The sequence below is a fragment of the Rhinolophus sinicus genome, linkage group LG17 (assembly GCF_036562045.2).
Source record: "Rhinolophus sinicus isolate RSC01 linkage group LG17, ASM3656204v1, whole genome shotgun sequence".
NCBI lineage: Eukaryota > Metazoa > Chordata > Mammalia > Chiroptera > Rhinolophidae > Rhinolophus > Rhinolophus sinicus.
In genome coordinates, this window is record NC_133766.1 from 137,373 (window position 1) to 159,643 (window position 22,271).

A 22,271-nucleotide genomic window follows, 5' to 3' on the forward strand; every position below is an offset into this window, starting at 1 on the left:
AGGGCACAGACATGCAGAGGGTGCCTTGGACGCAGAAAGTGGGAGCAGAGGCAAGGCAAAGTCCTTTATTAGAAAATATATCAAAACCCCGCCCCCGAGCCAGGCCCAGAAGGGAAGCTGCCCAGCACTGGCGGAAAGCACCCAGGGGGAGTCTTACTTCACCAACACACTTCCTGGGAGCCATAAATAGAATAAATATTCACAGGGGTCCCGGGAGAAGCCAGGTCACTCTTCTCTCCATGGAAGAGGACGGGACTTGGGGTCCAGCCCTGCTCCTGCCCCAGGGGCAGGGGACTCCCAGGAATAATCACAAAAAATCATGACATCAGGATTCACAGTCATAGCCCTGGCAGATGACCCTAGAAAGAGGGACCCCCAGGTCTAGAGGAGCCCAGCTCCAGTCCAGCAGAGAGGAGAGGCCTGTGCCCCAGCACAGCACTAGTCAGATCCCCCACACCCCTCTAAGAGCAGTGAGGAGCTGAGGGGGGAGGACACGGCCCTCTGATTCAGCTTCATGATTGAGGGGCAGGAAGAAGGAGTCAGTGTGAACCGTGGGGGGCTGTGTGGTTGGCAGTAGGCAGAGGGCCGGGCCTGGCTGGGGGCCGGCGCTGCAGCATCTCCTGACGGAAGGCCTGGGAGGAACCAGGTGGGTAACGGGGACCAGAGGCAGTCCGGGGACCCCGAGGGTCCGTCCCAATATCTGCGGTGATGTTTGTGTAGAGAGGGCGCCGCTCTCGAGCCAGCAGTCGGTATGTCAGTGAGTTCATCCCATCCTGCGTCCATGAATTCTGGGTACGGACCAGGAGGTCAAATCTGAGGGTTAGAGGTCAGAGACTGAGACCCAGAAAGGAGCAGCAGGGACCGTTGGGCGTTTCCTGGTGGCGTGCCGAGCAGAGGCCAGCCAGGCGTCCCGGTTCCCCCCACTCCTACCTGTGGGGGTTCTCCTCATTGCCCTTGTCTCCCCGGTGCCTCACCATCTTGTAGTGCCCCACGGACGTGGGGGGGCGGGAGATCTTCATGCCAGCCAGGCGGACCCTGTGGGAAGAGAAGGCACCTTGGGGATCCAGCCTGGAGGAAAGAAAGCTGGTGACAGGTGCACAGGGCCAGCAAGGAAGGGACAGTCCGTTCTGTCCGCAAAGAACAACTATTAGCAGGCCAGAAAGTGAACTATTTCGAGTTAGTGCCAAGTCCTGGAAGGGGAGAGAGAGTCCAACAGAAAGGCAATGGCTGAAGAGGACGTGCAAACCCTCAGGACCTTGTGCGAGGTACCCTGGGGCCTGTATGCAACTAGCAGAGGTAGGTTTGCACCTTCCACCTCTGCTCCCTGAGTGGCTCCCAGGAGCAGCCCTTGTAGTCTGGGAGGGACAGGACGAGACGGGCCGACAGACCCAAGCCCAGTGGTTCTCACTACAGTAGGGGCTGAGCTGCCTCCTGTCTGCCCTGCAACACCTGGTTCATGACCAAAAAAGGGTGGAACCAGGTAAAGGGACAAACCCGAACTCGGACACAGAAGCAAGAATGAAGATGGCCTGGAAAAGTGCTGAAGGAAGGCATTTAGAAACTGCTGGGTGCTTTTCCCACAGGACTAGAATTCACCGAGGTGTCATCGTAGAGGACAAGGTGGGGGGAAAGCAATGGATCCAGTATATCAAGCTCCACTGTTCACACTACAAATAGGAAACCGGGTCAGTGGAGGCTGAAGGTCAAATGGAAAGGGAGTTATCATCACACCAGTGGCACAGGCTCTGACAGAAAGTGATTCTGGGCTATAGGAGTGCCTCCTGTCCCAGCCCCATAGGAAGTGGCCTTCATGCGACCCAAGCAGAAGGAAGGACAACTGTCTCTAGGCCCTTCCCAGTTCTGGAATCCCATGATACTCTCTAGCTTATTGATCTAGGAGACTAAAGGGTGACAGAATGGAGAGTGGCGTGCAAAATCTGACCTCGGACACCCAGAGGACGAGGAGTGGTTGGGCACAGGGCAGGACCAGGGGACTAAGGTCAGTGTTCAAAGGTCATGGCCAGGGGTGGCCTCAGAAGATGGACCAAGGCTGGGCAGGGGAGGGTGTGGTGGGCGGAAGTCTGACCTGGCAGCAATGTCGTCATCCTCGCCACCCCAGCCCCAGTATTCATTGGGGAAGCCGTTCATCTTCAGGTACTGGTCAGGAGTCAGCGCCGAGACCCCTCCAAAGTACTGGGGGTACGGGAGGCTAGAAGAGAAAGGTCCTCGGGTTCTGGGTCTGGGACGCCCCTCCTCCACCCCTCAGCGTGTCTCCCCCATGGGGGTGGTCTCCCAGCATCCTCTCATGCCTCCTACCTGTATCCAAACTTGTTCATGGCGACAGCCACGTGCCGGGGGCCCCGGGGGTCGCACACGTACAGATTGTGGTCGTTCTCTGGCAGGAGGTCCACGTCGTGTAAGAACAGGCAGTCCCACTCCTCGTCACGCAGGGCCTCCCGCACCCCCACGTTCAGCAGCTTTGCTCTGTTAAATGTGCCATTTCCAGCCTGAAAGACACCGAGGGGCACCAGGCTGTGTCTAGTGCAGAGAAGAAGTGCCGAGGGATAAAAATGGAAAGGGGGAAATCAAAGTGGGACGGGGGCAGAGAGACAAGCTGCGTTAAATTTTTCATTCACCACATGTCTGAGCCACAGCACATGCATCTGTACTGCCATGTGGCCGTTCAGTTCCTCCTGACAGGCACCAGCCATGCCTAGCACGTGGGCGCCAGTCATCGCTCTGCCCCACTTCAGGGAGCAAGCATCTTGCTTAAGGCCACATACGAAACACATGGCTGAGCTAGAATTTTAGTCCAAATCTGTCCAAGTCCAAGTTTAACAAAGGACAAATTACGGCGTGTTGGACCATGGGAATACCCTCAGCAGAATAAGTACGGGGCTAGCAAGTTGGCAGACAGTTCCAGGTATTACTGCATGTTCGACAGTCTGACTGTTAAAATTATCCCAGGACACATCAGAGGAGGAGCGTTTACTTGTGGCTTTGGCTTCCTTATAAGACAGTCAGGGTGTGTGTGTGGGGGGGTACCTGGTGGATGACGTAAATGCCGTAAGCGAGCTGCTGGCGCTGCAGGAAGGGGTGCAGGTGGTAGAGTAGCAGACGCAGGTGGTGCTCCCGGGCACGGTGGGGCACGATGATGGCGGTTCGGGAGCGGGGCTCGCACCCTGCAGGGCGGTAGCGGCCCCCCGCTTCCACCCGGGGATTCCTCTCCACAATGTCTGCCAGCGACGGCACTGGACTAAAGGACACGGACACGGGACCCACTGTCGGGAGGGAATGGAAGGGATTAGAAGACCTCCAGGGACTGGGAGCATCTGGGGCCTGGCAGCCTTGGTTGGGAGCTCAGCAACCCCCAAGGGCTCGCTCAGAAAGCTCACAAGCCTTGAGTTCCCCATCACTGGGACAGCTCTGCAAAGTCTGGAAGGTGCAGGCCCCTCACCCAGCTTACGCTCTTATTTTAGGGTTCCACAGCTCTGCCTCACAGCTGCAGGCTACAGTTAGGGGTGGAGAGAACATACGGACTTGCCTAACTAAGAAATTGGGGCTCACCGACAAAGCGAGCATTTTCTGGTGTGAGGCAAGAAGCAGCCCTGACAGGGCAGGCGATGGAAAGTAGTGGGTAAGCCCAAGAGTCAAAACTGCAAATGCAGCATCCACTGTACGTCAGCCTCACCCCACCTTCAGTTACTAAGCCTCCTGTGCTAAGTCCCACGCCTGCCACCTTTGCCTTTCCAGGCCTCCCAGCCCCCACCTTGGCCTTCCCTTCACCCCTCCTTCCTTCTGGACTCACCTAAGAGAGGGGACCGCTCTGGACAATAGGGCAGGCCTTGAGGAGCTGGAAGGCCGCCTGGGGCCCCAGGCAGGTGACTGAGGTTACTGTAGACGTCATGGGGGTGAGAATAGTCAAATGTGGGCCCCTGCTCTCGGCCAAATAGGGCACTGAGGCTGCGGAAGCCACCCAGTGACAGGTACATCATGACGGCCAGTTGGGAGCCCGCGAGCAGGGCCAGCATGCAGGGGCGTTCCAGCAGCCTCCGCAACATCCTGGGCTGTGAGGTCTGGGGAGGGAGAGAGGACAGCTCTGGGGGCAGGCAGGCAGGGAACAAGCCAGCAGAGACCATCCGTAGGGATGCAGGTGGTGCAGGGGTAAAGGAAAAACAGGCGAAGAACAAAGTCACAGAAAGGAGCGCACAGGGACACGGCCATTGCAGTCACGCAACGGGAAGAGATAGAATGTTATCACAGCAACCCCACCTCCTGTCCCTCCCAGCCCAGGTGTCACTCTCCTCCACCCCTCCCAAACCCTCGGCTGCCATCTACTCTCTGTCCCTACCCCCCAGTTCAGAGGCGCCTCTGGGAAACCTCCCTTCCAATTTAGGGGGGAAGAGACAGACTAACCTAGGCTCAAACTGTCTTCTTCCAGATCAGGGGGGCTGCCGGGGGTCCCGGGGGAGCAGAGATGTGAGGCATCATCTAACATTGGAAATGTCACAGAGGACAGAGAAAAGCTCCATCCAGTACTCCGACAGCGTACCTGGGACAGCTAGAACAAAAGTGGGCAAGCATGACCGAGCCACGCGCAGGGGGCAGAACCCGGGACCAGGCGGATGCTGGTTTCCCGGCAAGGGAGGTGAGGGAAAGTGGTTGGAAAAAGAAAAGGGGAAGAGGAGGAGATGCTAGGTCCCTGGCCTCTCCCACAGGCGACCCCGCAGCGGGAGGTCAGCTCCACACTTAACCCTCCCCCACCCCAACAGGACCAACCTGTTCAGGGAGTGGGGACAGGGCAACGAATGGACATATTATTCTCGCCAGCGGGTGAGGCAGTCATGACAGGGCTGCGCAGCGGTCTCTAGAGACCCGGGCGGAGTAGGAAACAGGCTCTTTTCCATTCCTGACGTGCCTGGGAGCTAGCTCCGCAGGTGCAGGGAGCGTGACCACCTGGGAGCTGCAGGCAAACACCCCGAGGCGCGCGGGGAGCAGCGTGGGGGAGGCGTCCTCTGCCTTCCCTCCCCCTCCCCAGTGCCAGCGGGGTGGGGAGGAGGGTTCCTGCTCAGGTGAGTCGGGGGAGAGGGCTGGGCGGAACCTGTGCGGGGCACCTGGCTGGCTCACCTGGAGGGGTGTGGCCAGCGTTCTGCGGGCGGTTCCAGCCGCAAGCTTTCGGAGCACCCACCGCACCCCACCCTCCTCCCGCGTGCGCCCTACCTTGCTCTGGGTGCCCACCAGCCTCGGTCCACACTCCCACCTGGACCGGCTCCTTGTTCCAGCGCGTCTGCAGCCTTTGCCCCAAACTTCTCCTCCCCGTGGCCCGAAGCTTTTGGCCGGGCCTCTCACCCCCTCCGCCCTTAGACCACATACCTGGTCCTCTGCTTCCCGTCGTCACCGCCACCCTGACAGCCGGGCAGGCACTGCAGCCGCCATCTTGGAAGCGGGCGCTGATGGGGCGGGGCGTCGCGTCACGGGGCGGGGCCTCCGGTGGCGCCGGAGGGACGCAGGGTCGGAGAGCCGCGCGGCCGGGGGCGGGGTCTCGCGTCCCGGGGCGGGGCCTCGTGTTACAGGTGGCGCCTGGGACCGACCGGACGCAGAGCCGGAGCGCTGCGCGGCCGGGCAGAGCTCGGAGGAGGTTAGGTAACCAACCCGGAGGGGCTCGACCCCCGGGGAGCGGGCGCGGCGGCTCATCCACGCCTAAGTGACTCCTGGCCGAAGCCCACTTCCCACCCCTCAGACTTGTGAAAACAGCAGCGCAGGGCGGAGACTGAGCAAGAGGCCGACTGACCAAGAGGTCAGTTTCTGGCCCGTCCGAAGACCCCACCATCAGCCCGAGCTAGGCTGAGCCCTTTCCTCTGTGAGTCAGTGGCGCCCCCTGCGTCCTGATGCCACTTAGTATCAAAACTGTTTCTTGCTCAGGATACATAGTTGCTGACTGCTCTGGAGCATTTTTGTATCCCTGTGATATCCCACAGGCCTTGAAAGAGAAACAGTTGCCAATGAAACAAGGAAACATTGAGTGTGGATAGAGGGCAGCGTGTGCTTTAATGTAAAAATTGTTTCCCCAGATATTAGAGTACAATGGACGCTCCATTAGTATGCAGTATGTTTATTTTGTGGCTTCCGCAACCTCCTTAGCATATTGTGTTCCGTGGAAGCAGATGTTTACACTGAGGAAACGGTGTGCCTCAAAAGCTCACGGTCTGGTGTGTGTGAAAGCGGGTGAGGGTGTGTGTGTGAACAGAGCGTGACAAATATGATAGCCCGGAAATGGCCCCTCATTCACAGGGACGGTTGCAGAAAGTCGGAGCCCTGAAGGACTTGCCAACAGCACAGCCTTCTGCTTCGTAAGATTCTATTTCCATGGAGCTACTATACAACTCTGTAAGTAACTGAGTGACATGCAAATTCTGTCCTATCTGATAGAGATTCAAATAACCCCTATGCTCCACATCGTAGAAAAAATATGTTTTGCCCCCATTTTCATATTCATTTCTGTATTCCTGACCTGTAACTGTGTGTTCTTTAGATTTTCTTTTGACCCCTTTGTAACATCTGCCTGTTTCCTCATGAGTTAAGTAAAATCTTTAGCACATGTTCATTTTTTTTTTTTTTAATTGGGGAACAGTGTGTTTCTCCAGGGCCCATCAGCTCCAAGTCGTTGTCCTTCAATCTAGTTGTGGAGGGCACAGATCAGCTCCAAGTCTAGTCGCCGTTTTCAATCTTTAGTTGCAGGGGACACAGCCCACCATCCCACGTGGGAATTGAACCGGCAACCTTGTTGTTGAGAGCTCACGCTCTAACCAACTGAGCCATCCAGCTGCCCCAACCTGTTCATTTTTATATATGTATTGACAAAAACTCTCTCCTTGACCAAACTTTAGACAGACTCCTCTGGGCCCTCTTTTCAAATAGCCCTCATATTTGGGCCCCTCGCCACTTTTCCAAGAATCCAACTAAGTCAGTTTAGCAAGAATCCATCCCCTCCACACACACACACACACACACACCTTAATATCCAATCACCCTGGCCTGCCTTCAGCAAGAATCCTGTTATGTCTGTTTAGCAAGATTCTCCCCACCCTCAATGTAACTTTCTATCCACTGACCCTCTCATTCTGCTCATTGGATGTAAATATCCACTTGTCCATATTGTATTCAGAGTTGAGCCCAATCGCTCTCTGACTTTTAGGAGGCAAACAGGACTTGTTGATTGACTGGATGTGCCACCAAGACAGGGCGTTAGAGGACTTGAGGTGACTCCGGACTCAGGCCTACTGTGAATCACTGGGTGGACAGCAGCACCATGAAATGAAAAACAAAACTTAGAAAAGGCACATTTGGAGGAAGTGGTAGAGATGACAATTTAAACTTTAGACTAAATGAGTAAGGTGCCTGTGGAAGCTCAGTGAAAAGACACTGGGCTTGAGTGCTGTGCCAGCTTGGAAACCCGTTAGATGTGTGACGCTGAGCAATACACTCGGGTTGGCTCATCAGTAAAATGAACCCTCTCTTAAGGGGTTTTGTGATAATTAGTGAGAAGCATGGGAAAGTGCCAGCAGGTATTCCATACATCTGAATTTTCAGCACAAAGTAGGAGCCGAGCAAAAGCTCAGGGTTTTTAAGGAGCTCACTGTGTAAGGAAAAGATAGACCCACACCGATCATTGAAATGTGGTTTTCCCAGAGGACCCTTCCTCTGAGCCCCTCTGCTTCTCCATGGTGTGCTGTTCTTGGAAGACTGACTTTCACCTTCTCTTCCCCCAGCCCCCCATTCTACTAGTTTCTAACAGCTCCCCTATATTCTTTTGTAAGCCCCCTGTTTTCAAGAACTTTCATCTCCATTCCATTTCACCCTGGCCACACCCAGCATTTCATCGTCACCGAGAACTGCTAGGTCTGTGTGAACTTAAATACTAACGTGTTGGTTGGTTTCTTCTACCACACTGCCTTTCTATATTCTGAGTAAATCCTGGGCCCCCTAGTGGCCGGGTCATGACACAACACGGTGGGAGAAACCCAGGCTTGTCATCAGCAACTAATTTAAAATAATTTAAATCAAGATTTAGTTCCTCAAGGAAACATCACAGGCACGGGGGAGGAGGCAGTGGGGCAGGGGCACATTTCGATGCATAGCATTGCACGTTTCAATGTCTTTGAAATCTTTTCTCTCCCACCTGGATGGTAGCTTCTCCCTAAAGCTGTCCCTTCGGCCCTACTCAGCTCCTTACAGTATTACCCTCCAGCTTCAAGTCTGTTCCCTTTATATCACGTTGGCTTTGCATAGCAGCAAAGAGCCTTGGAGCTGAGCCAGCAGGTGGAAAGTTCCTTCCTCCACCACCACCCTACTCTCCATGGGGTTCCTCTGGAATGGGAGGCGGGCACCTCCCCCAGGAACTCTCAGGACCCTTCTTCTGTGCTCAGTGCCCTCCTGTCATGGCACCCATCACACAGGTCTGGAATTGTTGTCTTACCTGACTGTCTCAGCCACCACACTGAACTCTCTGAGGACAGGGACCATGTCTTCCCTTCTGTCATCCCCTGGATAGAACCCAGACCTTTGGGCACCAGTTCTACAAAACAGGCCATCTTAGATCTGACCCAGACAGTTCTTTGGTATAATTATTTTCTCGTGCTAATGCAGGAGAGGGAAGGGGACAGGGAAAAGGAAGAGATCTGAAGGGAGAGAATCCGCACGTATGACACTTCCTGGAAGCCAGACACAGGGCCCAAGCATTTATGTCATCATACTGCTAAGTTCTGCCCCCCTCTCCATAAGGCACGTAGCGGTACACCCATTATACAGGTGAAGAAACTGAAGCTCACAGAGATCTAGTTGTTTAAGAGGACATCATGACATGGAAGTGGCAAAGCTTAGGTTCAGTCTGAGTCCAAAACTCTGCATCCTTTCCAGAGGCTGTGAGAATGTGATTTGTACCCCATTTGTAATCCCATACCTTATTTATTGAACAAATAAGTGAGATAAACAGTCAATTCTGATTGGGAAATTAGGTAAACAAACATATTTTCCTGAGACCCATTTTCAGCTTCTCAGTGCTCATTTGCATCCACATTATCAAGACAATATGCTGGTGTGTCTCAGAGAGTCAGACTCATGTCTGTCACCGTGTGCCACTGTTTGTGTATGGGTGTGTCCCTGGGTTTGTGGGGCCTGTTGCTTGTTGCCCACAGACTGTGTGGAATGCCTGAACACTACTTCCTGCCTTCCTGCGCCTTCCTAAGGCTACTGTGGTGCTCCGGCCTGTCCCCATATAAGGTCCTGTCTGGGGGGGTTCAACATTATTGCTCCCCTGCCCCGCCTCTTTCTGAACATTTTTGGAGCTGGTGGTTTTCCCCAGTAACTGTCAGCTGGTAATGCTTCCTGCCAATGATTTTGGCTTGCCCCCAGCAACAATCAGTGGGGAAGGTATCCCGATTGGTCCTGAAGCATCCTCTTAACCAATAAAGTGTTAATACGTTGAATTCCACTTTCTTCCGTCCGCCTCCCTCACAAGCCCCCACCCATGAGATGCTGGTTTTGTCACTTACAGTCAATCTGTTAGTTTAGAAAACGAAATACTGTAATACTACATGGAGATTAGGAAACGGTCTCCAGAACAAGTAGAAGTGTAAACAAGTAGCCGGTCCCATAATGCCCAGAATCCCTGACTCTCCCACCCCCACCCAGAAGCAGTGCTTGGACGAATGCCCAGATTCCCTCTGCTCTAACCACAGAAGCAGAGACTCTCAGGGCCAGAAAGAGCCTCCAGAAACTGGCCCAACTCAGTCACTGCTTCAACCTCAAACAGACAACGCTTGCCTGCCTTGGCGTAAAGCTGTTGTCCAAACAGAGACACGGTGCTCACCCCACGGCAGTGCCTGGCTTTCCTTCCTCCAGCTCATCACTGTCCCCTCTTTCTCCCTCTCAAACCAGACACTGGGATGTCTCGGGGCCTCCTCCTTCCTGCCATTCCTGCTTCTCCTCCCGCTTGTTCGCCCACAGCCCAGCTCAGGCCCAGTAAGCAGGAAGCCTGGGAGGCAGAGACCACCTTGGCCCTTGTACAGAGGTAAGCAGCCCCGATCCCCAGCCACAATGGGTTGGATCCTGACTTGGGGATACTGGACAGCCTGTGGCCCCTCTGGAAAGGGTGGTCGGGGGACAGCAGTCCAGAAGGTATTGTCAGGCCTGCCTGGGAGGGAGGGCTGGCTGCCTGTCACTTCTTTTTGATGAGCTAGTTTTCTCTCTCCTCCTCTTTCACTGAACACCTCCACCCATCCACCCAATCACAGGGGGCCTTTAAGCCTCTCTGGGAAGATGTTTAGCTTTATAACAGTCAGAACCCTAGTTAGTGAGCAAGGGGCTTCCTTTTACAATTATGCCAATGAAAGTGATTACAAAGTGAGTCGCTAAGAGCATTAAGAAAGGTCAGAGGGCTCTCCCGAGGCTCAGTTCCTCGTGGCCCAACCAAGACTCTCCCTACACGCAGAGCAGAGCCCGTGAAGCCCACCCAACCCTCACCCTACAGTTCCTTGTGCCGTCCTGTAGTCTGTTTTGGGGTGAATGCAGTGAGCTCCTTTAGCAAACTGCTTGTGTTTGTACCTCACATCCGAGCACAGAGCTCTGCCTGTTGTCCCAGGAACTCAGTATGAAGGTCTGAAAAAGCGTTACTGGGGCTCTGATTTTGCTAACTAGAAGAAACACTTGAAGATCACGCTTCTGTTTCTACCTCCTCCAGCCGTGTAGGCAGGAGGACAGCAGCAGAGGCCAGGGGCAGGCACAGCAGTGGGGCCACGTGTGTGGAGGGGGGTGGGGTGGCCCTGTCCCCAGAGCTCACGAGGGGGAGGCGCGGTGCTCGTGGCATCAAGCACAGGGTATTGTGTAGGGCACGGCCTGGTACGGGACTTGTCAGCAAGGCCCAGCCCGTAAGCACAGCAAACAGCCACCACCACGTCCCCGGCCTGCCTCAGCCCAGTCCCAGCTGCATAGCCCAGCACCGTGTGGCCACCCAGCTCGAAGCTGCCAGGGTCGAGTGCCCTGTGCCCCCCTCTCCCACCCACTCAGGTCTGTTTCCTCCATATCGAGCAGTCCCATTACTGTCACTCAAGACTCCAAATTCTGGCAGGATCCACCTGCAACCCTTTCCCAGCCCTGTTCCCGCCCGTGGATGTCCCAAGTTCTTTCTTAAGCAAAGTGGCCTGCTCAGCAGGAAAAGTACAACTGTTTCTACTCTCCGCTGCCCTTCCTGCTCTGCCACCACTGACACCTGGCTCCTGTCACCTCCGAGCCTTCCCCCTGCCGCTCTTTATGTCCTCCCGACTGGCCCCTACCAAACCACCTTCTGTTTCACTTATTAAATTCCCTTCTAACCTCACCTCTTCCAAGACGTCTGTTGGGTTTGCACTGGTTGCTTCTGGGGACGCTGTCATCAGCAGTCTTGGGGCACCTCTCACATGGGCACAGCCTTTATTTACTCTTTGAAAATACTGTAACATTTGTCCCCAGAACGCCGTGTGGGGAGAGGTAGCATCGGCCCCTTGCTTGGCATCAGTGACTTACTCAGTTCTACCAACTGACAGATGAGCCCCAAGTCGAGTTCAGGCCCTGTGCCCACTCCAGAGCTCTCTCTCCAGTTCAGCAGGTCCCGCAGACCCCAGTTAGCAGCTCACCCTGAGTGCGTGTTTGTGTGCAAGGAGTTGTGATCTTAGCACCTTCATGGTGTTGTCAGTGTGCTTGGGGACAAGGGTTTATTTTGTCTCCATGTGGTTGGGAACCTCCAGAGATCAGGGACTGAACTGCGCTTTCTCTGACAGTCCCTGAGAATCCAGGATAGGGTTGTGCCAACCAGAGGAACTACGCCGGTGGCAGGGGCAGGCCCCCCTCACAACGTGGGTCTTTGCCATGTTCCTGTGCATGCAGCCCCTCTGGCATGGAGGTGCCAGAAAGGTGATGGAGTCACTGGCAGCAGCTGCCGTTTGCTGGGCACTTCCCAGGGGCTGGGCATCGTGCTAGTTCTTTATTTACATAATTTAATTCTCACAACAAATCTCCAAGGGCAGTATTATTATTGGCAATTGAGGAAACGAACATTCAGAGCCGTGGAGCTGGTACAGCCCACGTCTGTCTGACTCCAAAAGGAGCACATAAATAGCAGAATTCAATTACATGTAAAACATAATAATCCCTTACTCCGTGAAGACGTGTCCTACCCTTGGTTGTTCCTTTCCCAGGAAATAAAAGCCAGGGAGAGGGAAGCAGGGTCGGGTGTACCTCATGGATAAACACACACACGTTTTCTCTCACACAAACACACACAGATCACTCAGGCCATCACCTTCACCCTGGATTTCCTGGCTGGGGTGAGGGCGAAGAGAGGTAGGGGCAGTTTCCCCAGGACTCAGCCCTCACCCCGTTCCCTGGTGCTAAATAAAAGTGAATAAATACTAAATAAATACAAATGGGGCCCGCCCTGCCTTCCCCCTCCCTCCTCTGACTGGCAGGGCTGAGGGAGCAGTGTCGGTGGAGGACTGTCACCCAGTCCACTCCATCCACTACGTCGCTGCCGTCCAGGGCAGGGACCGGGCAGGGCCAGCCTGCGCAGGGCAACGGTCCAGGGCTCGCCCCTCCCTCACGGTGTCTCCAGTGAGGCCCCACGAAGCCCAACAGTGTCCCAGCTAAGTCCAGACCCCGGTGCCCAGGGAGGGCAGCCGGGATGGTGAGGTTATTTCCTGCCTGCCCAGGGGCGCCGCCGGAGGACCTCTAGAATCTGCGCCTTGCGGTGCAGCCAGTCCCGGGGAGAGGGCTGCACGGGCGAGGGGGTGGGCCGGGGCACAAAGAAGCTGTATCGGAGGCGTGCGCCCTGGGTTTGGCCGGCCACCAGCACCTGCAGCGTCAGGGGCTGGGCCAGAGGCCCGTGGCCCGCCAGAGTCTCGGAAGGTGCAGTGGCCCCGCTGTAGCGCAGGCTGACAGCCCCGGGCAGCAGCACATCGGCGGGGGAGGGCACCAGCGTGTATTCGCCGTTGAGGGCGTATGAGCCATCCGGGAGCTTCAGGGCCAGATAGAGGCTGCGGGGCCCAGGGGCCGCCTGCTGCCGGACCAGGATGTGGGTGGCGCCCGCCGGGATGGTGAGCACATTGTTGTATCCCTGCCTGTGTGGGAGGAGAAAGGGCAGCTCAGCAGCTTGGTCCTGGATGCCCTGAGCCTTCTGAGCTGGGTGTGTGTGTGAGTGTGAGTGAATGTGTGAGTGTGCGCGCGTGCGCAATGAGGGTTGTCTCCTCTGACCTCTGTGAGGTGTCCAGCCTGGATCTGAGCTACCTGTGACTACCTCCTCCCTGAGCCCTGGCCCTCTACACCTGCTGCCCTTCACTGCGGTGCCTTTCTAAGCCCCGCCTCCTGGGGAAGTGTCCCTGCCGCCCGCCCGGGCCCTCCCTGCAGCCACCCGCACCTGCTGAACAGGTGGGACACTGACAGAACTGCTCCGTCCTCTGTGTTGAGTTCACGTCTTATCGCCCAGGCCCAGCTCAGTGTCCAGGAAGGCGGGAGGAGGAAGTCAACAGCAAACAAACCTGAATTTTCTGAAGGAGCCAGACTGCTTGCTGCAGCTAGAACCATCCCCACCACACACCATGCACTTGTCAAACTTCTTTTTGGAGCCAATGATGCGGTCACAGCCGGCATGAATGCAGCGGCCCTGGACACAGACCGAGGAGCTGTCCGGGGAGCAGGGGGTCCCGTCTACCACCTGAGGGCGAGAAGGGGCAATGCAGAGGGTTGCTCCCAAGTCGGGCGGGGTTGGCGAGCCAAACAAGACCCACATCCTACCAGGGAGGGGCTGTGGATGGCGCGGGGAGGGAGCCCCAGGCCCCTTACGGGATAAGCAGAATACCAACAACCACAGGGAAAACCCCCGCCTTGGGAGCCTCTGTGAATCGGACACTGTGCTGAGTGCTCCATAAATGTGAACATAAACTCACAACCACAACCTCAGGGTTCCTGCGGTGGAACCCTGAGGTTCAAGGAAAGTAGGAACATGCCCAGCGGTTAGACAGCTGGCCGGCGCCGCCAAGGTGCGAATTGCAGGAGTACAAAACCTCCATGGCACCATCCCAGGTGGCCGCTAGAGGGCAGCCAACCTGCGGGAGTTCTCCCCAGCCTGGGGCGCCAGGGAGCAGATGGTAGGGTTGGTTCTTCCTTTTGCAGCCTTCAACCTGGGGCCCTGCCACAGAGAGGGCGGGCGGGGAGGGACATCATGGTCTCCAGGCCTGTCCAGGGAGGGACTGGCCGTCTATGAGCCGACAGGCTCGCTGTGATCTGGCGGAGGAGCCCATGGAAAAGGGTGAAAGAGACCCCAAAGGCCCCAGCTTGTGTTCTCACGACAGAAAGCACTGGGAGATGGGGAGAGACAGGAACAAAAAACGAGGGAGCAGGGCAGCCTCGCACTGCCTGAGGGGCCACTTATCCAGAGTCTGTCTTCCCAATGCCCATGGACCCTGGGGCTGGCCTGGCATGGCGATGGGAATGCCAGCAGGCCTGGCATCCTGGCCCTCACCCGTGGCTCCAGCACGTAGTAGTAACCCAGTGCCCGGGCCTGGCAGGTGAGTTTGCACTGGTCCCGGGTGGCCACACCCGTGTAGCGAGGGACCCAGTCCATAGGCCCTGGGAAGCTCTTGAAGAGGTCAGTGCGATGGTTGTAGGCAGCACACTGCTCCTCACGGAAGGTCAAGGCTGCAAGAGGGGAAAGGGATGGTCAGAGCCCCTATCTCATGCTCCCAGCCCCTGCACCTCGCCCTTTACACCTCTAGACTGCTGCACCGGCACCGGTGTCCCCCACAGACTGCCAGGGAAGGTTCTGGAAGGATAAAGCTGCTCCTGCCACTGCAGGGACCGTCAGCACCTCCTTGGTCCCCACACTTCGTCCTGTCCCCCCTTCCCCCCAAGGCTCCAGTCCCCATGCTGCACCTGAGCCAGTGGGGCAGTCCTGGCTGTGGCAGGAGCGGAAGCGGGTACGGCGGCCCTCACAGTACTTGCCGCCATTCCGGGGGGTGGGCCGAGTGCAGTCTCGGGAGGAGAAGTGGACACCACCCCCACAGCTCCGAGAGCAGGCACCCCACGGTCCCCAGGGACCCCAGCCACCAGGCTGTGGGACCTGCAGAAGCACAGAATGGAAGGGTGGGGTACACGCGCTCTCTCCTGGGCTCAGGGCCCATCCCCACTCCCCAGGCTCCACCCCCATCCTGGGTTCTCACCTTGAAGTCCTGCAGCTGGTCCATGTGGAGGCAGCGGCCCCCCATGCAGGCCTGTGAGGGCCCACAGGGGGTGCCGTCGGCCCAGGGTGAGTGCTTGGTCTGGCACATGGCGTGACCATTGAGATGGCCGGAGCACCAGAGGGCAGCACATGGCGGTGGCAGCTGAGGACAGTGGTGTGAGTCGGGCCCGAAGGTCAGCTGGCACTGGCGGTCAGCATCATAGTCTTTGCCAGGGAAAGTCACAGGCAGATGCAGGGGGGCCTCTGGCTTGTCTAAGAGACAGTGTCCTGGGAGGGGCGCAGGGGTGTGAAGTCAGCTGTGAGCCGAGGCATTCTAGTTGCCATCTGAAAGCCGGGGCTCCCTGGGCCTGGGGGACCCTAGGATCCAAGTGGTAGGGCTGGAAGAAGCTTTAAATCGCAGCTGCAATTTACTGGGTGCTTATTGTGTGATGAGCACAGGCTATGTTCAGCCACCTATGAGACAGCACTGTCACGCCCATGTTGCAGATGAGCCATACGGAGCCAGGTAACTGGCAGCCACACGTCTACACACGTCATTGACGGTCACACGTCTACACACATCACTGACGGTCATATCTACAAACGTCACTGACGGTCAGACGTCTACACACATTGACAGTCACACGTCTACACATGTCACTGATGGTCACATGTCTACACACACGTAAAGAACAGAATCGGGATGGGAACCCAAGGACTCCGTCCTCCTGCCTATTCTAACCAACTTTCCCATCAACAACCCTGCCCGCCTCAAGTCACCCTGCTGGGCTCGCACACCTCAAGTTACAAGGCAGTCACCTCACTCTGTGTTGGACAGCTCGGGCCCATAGCAGGTCAGCTCTAAGTCTCCTGGGCCAAGATTTGCCTCCCGCAGCTGTGCTACTTCTCCTGGGAGGAGGTGGGAACCACACTAGGACAGCAGCACTTCTCCCCCACCCCCCACGGAAGGTGGCCGAGGAGAGGACAGTGGGTACAGGCAGGGCGCCTGCTTACCATAGCCGTTGTCCAGGAAGTCAGTGATGAAGCGGGCACTGCATGGGGACCAGGGCTCCTCTGGGTCCACGTGCGCCATCACAGGAGCCATGACATGGCGGGAGGCGCTCCCAGGCCCGTTCAGACCCACGCATGGCTTTGAGTTGTCATGGAGCATGTTGAAGACGTGGCCTGTGAGAGCAGAGGCCCTGCTGGAGTCCAAGGGTCCCAGCCCTGTGCCCTCGGGCTGCAGGCCCATCATAAACCTGGTTGCAGCTGTGGGTGGCCAGACCCATCCCATGCCAACCCACTCTAGTGCTCTGAGGGCTCCTCAGTATGTAGCCCCCCTCTGTCTCCCCATCCCCCAAAATACACTCAGGACCTGTCCCTACCCACTTGTCCTTGTGGACACATTCCCAACCCACACACCCCCATCTCTGACCCTTGTGAACTCTCAGTACTGGGCCAGACCCTCACACACACCACACAGCTCACAGTGGGTTTCTGCAAAGCCTAGATGCTTTTGTCTACACCAGAGCACAGAAGGATGGCCCTGCACCTAGGCCCAGGGATGAGGAAGAAACGGCTTGTAACCCCCATTTGCACCCTGCTGAGCTCACTGTCCCCTCAGCTCACCTGACACCCGTCATCCATCCCAGAGGTCCCAGGGCCCCACCCCCACCTTACCCAGCTCATGCGCAGCGGTGAAGGCCGACTGGAGTCCATCATCCTCCACGACAGCACAGCTCCGAGCTGGGTCACACACGGTGCCCACGTCGGCCATGCCCAGGGTGTCACAGGTGGAGACCCCACACAGGTCCTATGGAGGGGGATCATCGAAGATACATGAGGGAGCAAGACACGAGGGTCCATTGGGCTGAGACCGGATCAGTGGGGACTTGGGCACTGTCAGGGCCCAGGCAGTCAGTGGTGTGGGCGGGGCCAGGCGCCACCCTGCACGGCTCCAGGGGCACCGTTTACATCCTTCCACAGGGTGCTTCTGAGAGTCGTGCGGTGTGTGGCCTGTGGTGCTGGTGGGGCCTCACCTGGCGCGTGAACAGAATGGCTGTGTCAAAGTGGTCAGGGTCGGAGTCCTCTGGGCTGTTGAGTCCTTGTTGCCAGGCACAGAAGCTGCGCAGGGTCTGGGCAGCACTCGGCACCACTTGGGGTCCTTCCTCACCGGGCGCCAGAATCACCAGCCGAGTCACCACCAAGTTGACAGGGTTGTGGATGCTCGGGTGCTTGAAGGCCTTGGCGGCAGCTGCCATAACTGTCAGCACATAGCGTTTTAGCCCTGCACCATGAAATGCAGCCATCTTGTCATCGGCCACCACTAGGGTCTCCACGAATCTACTCAGGGAAGCAAAGCGCTAGGAGAGAGAGGACAGCAGGTCGTGAGACCGCCTGCCACACCAGGGGTCACTCCCCCCCCTTCTTCCTGGGTCTGGAGCTCAGCAGAGCCAGCTGGCCCTGAGCACGCCCTGTTGATTCCCCCACCCCCAAATGTGGTAACTGAGAAATCAGCTGTTGGTTCAGAGAGGGGAGGAGAAGGGGGTGCCACGTCCCAGAGAGGGCCGCCTGGGCCCCAGAGGTGAAAAGCTGCTGGGAGGGGCCTTGGGGCCCCCAGGCCTGAGTGTGACTGGGGCTTGAGGGCTGGGCCGCAACGTGTCTGCCCTGTGTGGTTGGAGGAACAATTCAGTCAGCAGCCAGGCGCAGGCCAGATCTCAGCGTGGCGGGTGTGGGGAGCGTCTGGTCTGGATTAAAGCTGGGGGTGGGGGGAGTAAAGGATGGAGCCTCAGGCAGCCTCGTAGTCAGTGCCTGTGGGAACAGACGGACCACGGCGTGTGGGACATCTTTCCTCCCTGGGCACTCCTGCCCTGGTGTGCAGGTGGCCAGGACAGTTTTGAAGGCAGCACCACAAGCCAATCCTTTGGGCCTAAACGCTCAGTCCTTTAGCCGGTGTGTGTGTGTTGGGGGGTGGGTTGAAAATCAAATGTGGACACAGGAAAGAGTCAAGGCCAAGGGGCTGTTAGGACAGCCTGTAGCTAGGGGCCGTGGCAGCAGGATGCCATGGTCAGGCAGGGGCTGGGGGGGGAGCGGCGGGGGAGGGATGGCTCATTCCCAGCAGAGCCTCTGACCCACTTCAGGGAACCCTTCTTGGGGTCAGCGATCTGGCCAGGAGCAGGGTCAGGCAGGGAGAAGCCAGAGCTGTCCCAAGATAGGCTCGTCAAGGAGGAAGAGTGGTGCCCAGCGGACCCGGGGCTCAGCCAGACGGACCCCAGGGTGGCCTACCTTGGCTCTGCGTGGGCGGGGGCTGGGGTCTCCAGGAGGAGCCTTGACGTTGCACATGGGGCCCTGGCCGCTGACGGGACGCTTCCGGCGTAGGATGTGAGCCCCAGGGCCCTCAGCAGAGTTCGGGGTGCCTGCCTCCAGGGGCTGGATGTGGAGTTCGGTCCCCCGATACTGCAGCACCCCTAGCAGGGCCCCTCCGTCCCAGTGTAGAGATGCCACCGACTCCGGGTCTGCGTTGACGGTGCCGGTGAGGTAGGTGCCGGCCTCGGCCCCGCCCAGCTCCTCGGGTGCCCGGCCCAGGTACTGCACCGTCAGCCCGTCGACCCGCACAGCCGGGTCTTGCTCCAGCTCTAGCAGCAGCGTGTCCCCAAAGGCAGGCAAGCGGCACAACAGCCTGGCAGGGATGCCCAAGCCAGGAGGGACGCTGCCGTTGAGCTTCTCTGGAAACACGATCTCTTCCTCTTCCCGGGGGAGGGGGCCGGCTGGCTGGGCTGTGGGCAGGAGGGAGACCAGCAGAAGCAGCAGCACCAGCCCCGAGACGGCGGGCACTGTGGGGAGCTGTGGACGGGAGCGGCTTCCCCACAGCCAGCAGTCCGCCAAGCGCCTCCCGGGACGCACGTCTGTCAGGGACATGGCACGGCGGCTGTGCTGGGAGGGCCTGAGGCTGTCCGGTCACCGAGTCCTTCACGCCCTGGCTTTGCAAAGCTCCTCTGCAGCCTGGGGCTGGGCCTAGTGCCAAGGTCAGGGGCAGGGTTGGCAGAGGGGCTGGGGACCTTCAGAGAAGGCAGGGAAGACTTAGCCCTTGGCTTGGGAGAGGTGCCTAGTGGCCTGGCTCCTCCCTAACCCTGGTGCTCTGCAGCTTCTCTGGCCTCCCCCTCTGTGCGCCCTCAGACCCTGGCTTCGCCTCTGTGCCTTTGTCTCTGTCTCTTTCCTGCTCTCTCTCCCCCGTCCATGTGTCTGCGGGTCTCCCTGTGGGTTCTTCCCACACTCCCCGCCAGCTCTTTTAAGCATCCTGAGGCGCTGTGATTGGCTGAGCTGGAAGCCATTCAGCCAGCAGCTCTGTTGGTAGGACTCAGATGGGTGTCTCATTCCTTCCCAAAAACCCTCAGTTTTGTCTTCCGTTGAGAAAAATGGGACTTGCCCCGGGGAGGGGGGCCTCTAGCAGCCGAATGGAGGGTCATAGGCGCTGGGCCAGCTGATGAGACGGCCTTTGCCCAAACCCCACAGCCAGCTCTCAGCTGCCTCCCTATTTGGCAGACAGAGCCCCAGGAGGGCTAGGAAGTCCGGGAAAGGGCCTGGCCTACACGCACAGAAAGGACCAAGGTCCCAGGAGAATTCTGGCATGGCCTCCCTTTTCTTGGGGCTCCCTCAGGCTGCCCTCTGCCCTTATGGGCTGGTTTCCAGAGCTGAGGAGAGAGGGTAGAAGCCTCAAGAGGGCGAACAAAGAAAGGAGCTAGCTCAGCACTGTCAGGACCAGAGACCGAGCAGCAGGAAAGAGTGCAGGAGGCTGTGAGACAGGCCGGCAGGAGGCAGAGATTGGGGAGTATACTGCCCAGAGGTAGGGCATGTCAGCTTCAAAGGGCGCACCTGGGAACGGGCAGAGGGCATGCCAGGCAGGAGGGGTAACGACTTCCTTTCCCAGGAGGAGGGTCCAGGGTGGTACCTCCTCTAACTTCTCTTCTCTCCCTCACTGAGTAACCACTATCTGCCCCTCCAAAGCCTGGAACAGCCATTCCGCCTCCAGTCCCCTCAGGGCTCCCCCTCCCCACTTCCTGACTCCCCATTTCCTTGGCCCAGCGCCCGGTAGCTTCCCCCAGGCTCTTGGCCCTGCTCCTACCCACTCCTACCCAGAGCCCTCCTCCAGCCTCCCCCCAGCCCACCCAGCACAGGAACCCGGACACACCCAGAGCTGGGCCCTCTGAGGGAATCCCCACTTGGCTCCCAAGTCTGGCTCCACCTTGCCCTGAGAACCCATCGTTCTGGGAACACCTAGTCATCCGCTAGTTCCCATCCCCTTGGACAGGGAGAGGATGGAGGCAGCATTGTGAATACAGGGAAATTAGGCAGCAACAGGAACAGGAACCCGGTGCCTGAGATGGGAGAGAGCCCCAGGGAGGAAGAGGTGGTGTTGGGAAAAGGAAGCAAAATGACTCCATCAGCTCTGGACTGGAGAGGACCCAGCAACGAGGTCTTGGGGACGGTCTCTCAAGCAAGGAAGCAAAGGGTTCAGAAGTAGGGGCAATGTCTGTTCCCCCCAGGCTACAGCCACTCCCTTCCTCAGGATATCCCCAGGAGGGGGAGTGGGGTCAGCAGTCCCCTTCCTTTCCCAGAGACTGCCCCCCTGCCCCTGCCCCCATTCGTCTATTGGCTCTCTGCCTCGTCCTCTCCTGCACCCCACATCATATCCACCAGGACACTTCCTTCCCCCTCCCTTCCTGCTCAGGTCACTAATACCTGCTCCAGTGCCCACTGCTTCCTGTATCACCCACCCCCTTGTGACTGCCTGGTGCCCTGACCCTGGTCCTAAGCGGAGAGGTTCAGACAAAGGATGGGAGACCAGAAGGGGCAGGGGCAAGAGGCGCTGTCACGAGGACTCTTACTGCCCCTTCCCACCCCCCATCTGAGATGAGGACAAAGGGGGTGACTAAGCAGTGAGAGACAAAGGGCCTTGGAGTTGCAGCAGCAGTGTGTGTGGGGGTGTTGGCATCAGGGAGGAGGCACAAAAGATGCCGTGTGCTAGGCAGCCCCCAGGAGCCCTCACCCTAGTTCCAGCTCAAGTCGCCCTCAGGGCCAAGCGGCCCTAGTCTAGACTGACTTCTCTCAGGCTGGATTAGGGCAAATAAATGCAGTCCCCCCATCACCATCACCACACTTGCTGAGCTCCAAATGCAGAAGGGGACAAGGCCCAGGGGAGGGTGGGGAGTCGGGGCAGGAAGGCAAGGGGGCTGCCCAGTCCACCCTGGTCCCCTCGGTTCCCAGAGCCAGGTATGACCCCGCGCTTTGGCGCTGTTCCCATTAGGTCAACAGCCCGCTAAGTCTGGCTTTCTCCTCTTTCTCCACAGCTGAGAACTCCGTGCGCCAGCCTCCTGGTCTGCCTGCCCCACCCTGCCGCTCCGCTGGCGGGCTGGGCCGGGACCCTGTGTGGGGGCGCCTGGGGAAGGCCTCTGGCGGGCGGGCGCGAGTGGGAGGCACCGCAGACTCAACGGGTGGCCCAGCTGGAGCGGGGCTTGGCGCAGCGCACAGACCGGGAACCGGCCTCCAAGGCTGGAAAACTGCCTCTTCCGCACAGAGCTGGGCTCCGACTCCTGGCGGTGACGTCTCCGCGGCGCTGGCCAGGACTGCGGCAGGGTCGGGGTCGGACGGGGAGGGCAGGGACTGACCCACGATGCGAGTGGGGTGTGACGCACGTCTAGGGGCGCTTCCTGAGTCTGTAACTCGAGGGTCTGGGAGCCTGGCGGACATCAGGGTCACCCACAAAGGACCTCTGGGGTGCGGCGCCCCCACACCCCGCGGCCGCGCCGATGCGCGTGGCCGTGGCCTCCTCCTCTTTTCGTTTTATTTGGGCGGAACTCAGACCCGCCCGGCCCCACTTGGGACCCCTTGCCCCAACCCGTTTAGGACATCTGGAAATTAGCTGGCTTCCCTGCTCCGAAACTGTTGGCTTCGGGACGGGAGGTCATTGGCACAGCCTGGGGCCACCCCAGGAGGAGGCCGGGGGCGGCCAGGCGGCGGGAGCGGGCAC

General features: G+C 58.3%; 3 protein-coding genes across 9 annotated transcripts; 1 reads left to right on the forward strand and 2 right to left on the reverse strand.

Annotated features, from left to right (window-relative positions):
* Positions 1 to 50: 50 nt before the first annotated feature.
* B4GALT3 (beta-1,4-galactosyltransferase 3) lies at positions 51 to 5,484 on the reverse strand. 7 transcript variants are annotated; one of them, XM_019712921.2, is made up of 8 exons: positions 5,374 to 5,484; positions 4,417 to 4,561; positions 3,809 to 4,099; positions 3,046 to 3,281; positions 2,317 to 2,507; positions 2,087 to 2,209; positions 931 to 1,035; positions 51 to 813 (listed from the first exon to the last, which is right to left on the reverse strand). In XM_019712921.2, exons 2-8 carry the CDS (start codon positions 4,496 to 4,498, stop codon positions 540 to 542), a joined length of 1,302 nt encoding a protein of 433 aa, XP_019568480.1. In that variant the 5' UTR covers positions 4,499 to 4,561; positions 5,374 to 5,484; the 3' UTR covers positions 51 to 539. The 7 variants fall into 7 exon arrangements, with proteins under 7 accessions (XP_019568480.1, XP_019568485.1, XP_019568487.1 ...); XM_019712926.2 differs by having other exon boundaries at positions 3,809 to 4,076; positions 4,417 to 4,491; positions 5,374 to 5,469; XM_019712928.2 differs by having other exon boundaries at positions 4,417 to 4,491; positions 5,374 to 5,463.
* Positions 4,504 to 22,194, forward strand: LOC109435217 (uncharacterized). Its single transcript, XM_074322434.1, has 5 exons — positions 4,504 to 4,648; positions 5,365 to 5,643; positions 6,292 to 6,387; positions 9,937 to 10,069; positions 21,592 to 22,194. Exons 1-5 carry the CDS (start codon positions 4,504 to 4,506, stop codon positions 21,593 to 21,595), a joined length of 657 nt encoding a protein of 218 aa, XP_074178535.1. The 3' UTR covers positions 21,596 to 22,194.
* ADAMTS4 (ADAM metallopeptidase with thrombospondin type 1 motif 4) lies at positions 12,002 to 20,906 on the reverse strand. Its single transcript, XM_019712906.2, has 9 exons — positions 18,530 to 20,906; positions 17,284 to 17,607; positions 16,925 to 17,057; positions 16,259 to 16,429; positions 15,246 to 15,532; positions 14,959 to 15,145; positions 14,549 to 14,724; positions 13,566 to 13,741; positions 12,002 to 13,148 (listed from the first exon to the last, which is right to left on the reverse strand). The coding sequence occupies exons 1-9, from the start codon at positions 19,160 to 19,162 to the stop codon at positions 12,722 to 12,724; spliced, it is 2,514 nt and encodes an 837-aa protein (XP_019568465.2). The 5' UTR covers positions 19,163 to 20,906; the 3' UTR covers positions 12,002 to 12,721.
* Positions 22,195 to 22,271: the final 77 nt, after the last annotated feature.